Source organism: Megalops cyprinoides, chromosome 10 (assembly GCF_013368585.1).
Source record: "Megalops cyprinoides isolate fMegCyp1 chromosome 10, fMegCyp1.pri, whole genome shotgun sequence".
Taxonomy (NCBI): Eukaryota; Metazoa; Chordata; class Actinopteri; order Elopiformes; family Megalopidae; genus Megalops; species Megalops cyprinoides.
This window is the reverse complement of record NC_050592.1, coordinates 1,020,001-1,026,199: the sequence shown is the minus strand read 5'-3', so window position 1 is coordinate 1,026,199 and position 6,199 is coordinate 1,020,001. Positions and strand designations below refer to the sequence as shown.

At 55.9% G+C, this 6,199-nt stretch overlaps 1 protein-coding gene across 1 annotated transcript in view; it reads right to left on the bottom strand.

Annotated features, from left to right (window-relative positions):
- Positions 1-6,199, bottom strand: part of iglon5 (IgLON family member 5) — a 72,965-nt gene continuing 66,766 nt past the window's right edge. The window contains exons 4-8 of the mRNA XM_036538407.1: positions 6,127-6,199; positions 3,235-3,366; positions 2,259-2,379; positions 958-1,109; positions 1-269 (exon numbers count right to left, since the gene is read on the bottom strand). The exon at positions 6,127-6,199 is cut by the window's right edge and continues 47 nt beyond it. Of these exons, the coding sequence (XP_036394300.1) occupies positions 172-269; positions 958-1,109; positions 2,259-2,379; positions 3,235-3,366; positions 6,127-6,199 (576 nt within the window). The 3' untranslated portion in view covers positions 1-171. The remainder of the gene's footprint in view (positions 270-957; positions 1,110-2,258; positions 2,380-3,234; positions 3,367-6,126) is intronic.

Below are 6,199 nucleotides of genomic sequence, written 5' to 3'. Positions count from 1 at the left end.
GGGGGGTGGGGGGGGGGAGCTGGTGATGTGAGCGCGTGATTGGACGAGGCGGTGGGGGATGGGTTGTGATGTAATGCGATGCAGAAATGGCTCCTGGAATAATGCATATTCTTTTTTGTTCACAGTGATGGGTTCGTAGTTAAAGAGATCCTTCTTCCGCAGCCGAGACACTTAGATCTTCAGCAGGAGAGAGAGGAGGAGGCAGGCCCAGACTGCACAGCCCGGGCCCACACCAGCACCCGCCCCCCTGGTGTGCACCGCCCCCGGTCCTGCAGGGAGGGGGGGGATGGTTGGGGGGGCGGACAGAAGAGGAGGAAGGAGGGAAATCAAAAGAAAGAGTAAGGATAGTGGAGTAAGAGGAGAGGGCAGAGAGAGGAGAAAGATCAGGGACAGTTAAAAAGGCAATAAAAGCAGAGAAATTATCAGCTGTCTGACAGGGTGGGGGGGGGGCGGGGGGGTCACCCTGCTCTGAGGACAAAACTGAAGAAGCTGGGAGAGAAAGCAGAGGCAGATGGAGAGATAAAAGCTGGCACCAGACAGAGAGACGGCGGCATGGGAGAGAGAGAGGATCCATGGGCTGTATGAGAAGAGTGAGGAGGGCTGTCCTGAGACAATCACACACCGAGCGAAAACAGGAGGAAAAAACGAGGGCTCGTTTAAGATGGTAACGGAAAAAAAGGCGAGACTGACAGAGAATCACTCACCGAGGACTGTAATGATTCAATTCAATTCAATTCAATTCATTTTTATTTGTATAGCGCTTTTTACAACACAAGTTGTCACAAAGCAGCTTTACATTCTTCCCTGGCCAGCGGAGAGGGCAGGGGAGCAGCAGAGGGAGGAGGGAAAGAGACAGAAAAACAGGATGGATGCTGACACACTGCAGGCAGGGATGGAGTGATGACGGGGGGATGAGTCAGGACACCGGGGGGCCCCCGGGGGGAGTGTGGGACTCACGGAAGAGGAGCATGCTGGCGTTGGAGGTCCCCAGGCTGTTGGAGGCAAAGCAGGTGTAGTTGCCAAAGTGTTTTTCTGTCACGTTGTTGAAGAGGAGCAGTGATCGGGTTTTCTCATTCTTGATCTTCATGTTGCTGTCAGTTTCCACCAGCCTGAGAGAGAAAACCATCATACCAGCCTGAGAGAGCGCTAACATACCAGCCTGAGAGAGCGCTAACATAACAGCCTGAGAGAGCGCTAACATAACAGCCTGAGAGAGTACACTAACACACCAGCCTGAGAGAGCGCTAACACACCAGCCTGAGAGAGCGCTAACACACCAGCCTGAGAGAGCGCTAACACACCAGCCTGAGAGAGTGCTAACATAACAGCCTGAGAGAATGCTAATACACCAGCCTGAGAGAGCGCTAACACACCAGCCTGAGAGAGCGCTAACACACCAGCCTGAGAGAGCGCTAACACACCAGCCTGAGAGAGCTCTAATACACCAGCCTGAGAGAATGCTAACACACCAGCCTGAGAGAATGCTAACACACCAGCCTGAGAGAGTACACTAGCACACCAGCCTGAGAGAATGCTAACACACCAGCCTGAAAGAGCGCTAACACACCAGCCTGAGAGAGCGCTAACACACCAGCCTGAGAGAATGCTAACACACCAGCCTGAGAGAGCGCTAACACACCAGCCTGAGAGAGCGCTAACACACCAGCCTGAGAGAGCGCTAACACACCAGCCTGAGAGAGCTCTAACACACATCAGAGAAGGCATGCCCCTCACAGTGGATTAGCCAGCAGCTGTTCACAAACACACCACATTGCACTCCACCTCAGGACAACACACAGGTTTATCACATAATCCCAGCATTCACAGAACAGAAGCTCATTCAGAGTGACTTACAGTCTACATATCCGGCCTCTACAGGAGGATATTTACTGAAGTGGGCATCAGTGCCTTGCTGAAGCGAAGCATTTCTCCAGCTGGGCACTGAACCAGTACCCTCTGGGTTACAAGTCTTGGTCCTTATGCCTACACCACACTGCTGCTCCTTACCGCTACACCACACTGCTGCTCCTTACCGCTACACCACACTGCTGCTCCTTACCGCTACACCACCCTGCTGCCCCGCTCCTTACCTGTGTGTGTGTATGTGTGTGTGGGGGTGTGGATGTGTGAGTGTGTGCGTGTGGATGTGTGTATGTGTGTATGTGGGTGTGTGTGCATGTGTGTGTGTGGATGTGTGCATGTGTGTGGGGTTTTGGGTTTTTGCGGCCACACCCTCAGAGGCGTGGGTCTGCGCTTACCTGCGGTCGTCCCGGAACCACTCGAAGGAGGCGGTGGGCACAGCCATGGCCTCGCAGCGGAGCACGGCTGCCTTGCCCAGGTGAGCCGGCATGTTCTTCACATCCGTGATTGTGGGCGGGTCTGCGAGGGGCGGGGCCAGGGGAATCACAAATCACACAAATAAGACACCTAACAACACAAGGACCGCACACACACGCAGTAACAGTAACTCCATCATCGCTAATCCTACACACGTCACAAAGCCTCTGACAGCACCTCTTACCACTGCTCCACCAAGTCTACCCGGCATTCTCAGCCTATAACCACATCCCTTCATTGTGGCCATCTGCAGGGCATTGTGGGTAATACCACTCACGGCTGCAGCCTATATCAGTGTGATAATAAATTGGCCATTAAACGCCATCAGATGCTTTGCCTTTAACCAGGGCAATGGTGTACATGGAAGAGTAAAAAAAATAAAACACCACAATCCTAACTAATAACTCTGGATCACATAAATTGCTGCTGGATCACAGTCAGTCATTATTAAGAATAAACATTGCATGCAGGGGTGGGGCCGCTGGCAGGCACAGGAGGGGCGGGGCCGCTGGCAGGGACGGGAGGGGCGGGGGACACTGGCAGAGACGGGAGGGGCGTGGCCACTGGCAGGGACGGGAAAGGAGGGGTGGGGCCGCTGGCAGGGACAGGAGGGGCGGAGGACAAAGGCAGGGACGGGAGGGGCGGGGCCGCTGGCAGGGACGGGAAAGGAGGGGCGGGGCCGCTGGCAGGGACGGGAGGGGCGGGGCCGCTGGCAGGGACGGGAAAGGAGGGGCGGGGCCGCTGGCAGGGACGGGAGGGGCGGGGCCGCTGGCAGGGACGGGAAAGGAGGGGCGGGGCCGCTGGCAGGGACGGGAGGGGCGGGGCCGCTGGCAGGGAGCGTGTGCAGATTAGCGGGCAGCGCAGGATGCAGGGACGGTTGCGGCGGCAGCCACTCACAGTTGACGGTGACGCGAACGCGGCGTGTGTCGGGCGGGGCCACACCGTTGTTGGTGATGCACTCGAACTCCTCAGCCTGGTGCCGCTTGATCTCAGTGATGTCCAGGAACTCTCCTTCACTCAGTAGACCGTCTGCGCAGACAGGGAGATGGACAGGGTTCAATTAGGCACTGCAAAAGACTGCGTCCACCGAGAGCTGCGCAGACAGCAGGGGGGAGGGGGAGCACGGTGTGTCAATTCCACTGCAGTGCACGCTGCAGGTCACAGTACGCGCTGAAAGCTCGACCTCCTCGGGAGCAGAGACTCCAGAAACAATATGTTCACATTAGGCCGCGGCTGTGGCATTAACATAATTAGTTTGCGGGAAAATGTGCAGCCATTACTTTGGAGTGTTGACAAACTTTCCATCGTCTCGAGAGGGAATTAGTCTGTGTCGCTCTTTGGCAGCCTGCGTTCCTCTAGTGCGGCAGAGAGCAGACAACGGCACAAATCCTTCCAGAGTCAGGGAGACGAACAAGTGCATCTGTCTTGTACGTGAGAAAACAGGCGTGGGGGGGTGGGTGTCTGGGGTTAGAGCAGCAGTGACAGCAACACAATGCACTGCTCACAGACCTCAGCCTCCACAGCGGGGGAGGGGGGGAAGGGGGGGCTCCCTGCCTCTTTAATATTTTTATCATTAGAGGGAAGTGGAGTGGGAGAACACGCTGGAGAGCATAATCTCACCGCTAACGAGGAAATCCAGCGTTTAAGTCGCTGCTCCTTTTCAACGAGACCAGCCAGCGGACCCTCACACACACACACACCCTCCCACGCGCACGTGCGCACACACACACACACACACACACACACACACACGCTGAACGGCGTGATCGTTGCTGTCACAGAGATTACTGCGGCGGCTCTAATTGAAGATTACACTGCAGGATTATTAGCGCGGCCGCTGAACTGGAGACGATTATCGCGGCTGCACGCGGGCCGGTCGACACACAGCTTTGCGGCGCTGTTATTCACTCATTCCATTAGCTTAATAAACAGCGTTCCCTGGTGACGCGGCTGTCAGCCCGGGGGAAGCGGCACACACACACAGAACGGGCACCCTCTCTGAGCGCCAGGCCCTGTCCGGCCGCCCCCCCCACACATGCTAAGCAGATCCATTCCTGCTGCCTTTGGTCTTACTGCCATATGCTTATGTTTTATTCAGACCTCCCGCTTCCCTGGACACCAACGGGTATAAAACTACAACATGGGATCCCCACCAACCGCCACTGATTACAATGCCACAGGCCCCCAAATACTGATCCAGGATCATCTTAACCAACCTCAGTCTGTGCTGCATTCATCATATCACAATGCCAAGACTGATCTGGGGTAGTGCGTGTGGGCAAGCTGATCTGACAGCTCCTTTAGTGGCCTGCAGCTGTACCACCCTGCAGTCCTGCTGTGCCAAACTGCTTAAGCTGAGCGGTGCGGGGCTGGATCAGCACTTGGACAGGAGTCTGACTGGGGAAAACCAGCTGCTGCCGGAAGTGACGCGGGTGGACAGCAGGGGGCTGTCTTCCCTCTGGGCCCGGTGATCCCACTGCAGCGATGGGGACACTCACTTTCGGAGACTGAGGCTCTGGTTCACTGTGGTCATTAAAGATCTATGAGCACTTAGCACGAATCTTGCAGGGGTCTTACCCCCAGCATCCTGGGGGTCAAACTCTCAGACTGTGCAAGGGTATACCCCCCTTCCCTTGCCCACCCCGTCTCCCCAGATCATCACTGTAAACAGTAACCTGAGTTCGGAGTTGACCTTCCTGAATAAATAAACACAATCAATAAAGATTAAGACCTGTAACGCAAGCAACTCCCCGAATAGCTTCAATCGATAACCTCAGGCTTAAGACGAGACTCAGACGGACAGGCGGGGTGTGCAGTGAGGGGGCGGGGTCTCAGAGTGAGGATGGGCGGGGTTTGTGACGGAGGGGTGGGACTCTTTGTAAGGACGGATGGGGTGAGAGTGTGGGGGAGCCCAGTGATGGGTGCAGGGGAGTCTCTGTGTGGGGGCAGGGGTATCTCCACAGGGGCAGCCCTGTAGAGATGGGCAAAAGGTGGCTCTGTCTCTCTCTGTCTCTGCAGGCCTCTCTCTGCTCCTCTCTCTGCTCCTCTCTCTGCTCCCCTCTCTGCCCCGCGAGCCTCTCTCTGCTCCTCTCTCTGCTCCACGGGCCTCTCTCTGCTCCTCTCTCTGCTCCTCTCTCTGCTCCCCTCTCTGCCCCGCGAGCCTCTCTCTGCTCCTCTCTCTGCTCCCCTCTCTGCTCCGCGGGCTTTGCTGCAGAGGTTGCTGTGGAATAACAATGCGCTCTGAGTGAGGGGAGATGGGAGAGGCTTTACTGCTGACTGCGGGATAGAGCCCAAAACAATGGAGCTATCAGAGGGAAGGAGGCTGGGGCAGGTGGCACTGGCAGAGACAGGGGCCATTTAACACCGAGCGCTGGGGAGAGAAGGAGGGCGAAGCCGCGGTGTGCAGCCAAACTGCAGGTGCAGCACACACTCCTCCCCTCCTCTTCACCCAGAGACCCTTTCAGAACAAGCATCTGAGAGCTGTAAGCAGATAAATAGGAGTCTTGTGATGGCAAGCAAACCATAATGACTTCTGTTATTAGGCCCTTTATTATGCTCACTGCAGTGAGTGTGATGCATCTCCATGGCGATGATGGTTATAATTAGCCCTCTAATGATTATTAAACATGATTATTGGTATTGCTAAAATATGATGATGCTGATGTTGATGACGAGGGTGACAGCAGAGACAGATGAGCGCATTATGCGGATAATTATTGGTAACGCAATAACGGGGAACAGCATCGTCGTTATGGATGCGCCGCCACGGTGACGGCGACAGGGCCTCACATTTGAAGTCCCTCCAGGTGACGGTGGGCTCCGGCCGCCCCACGGCCAGGCAGAACAGGTTCACGTTGCTGCC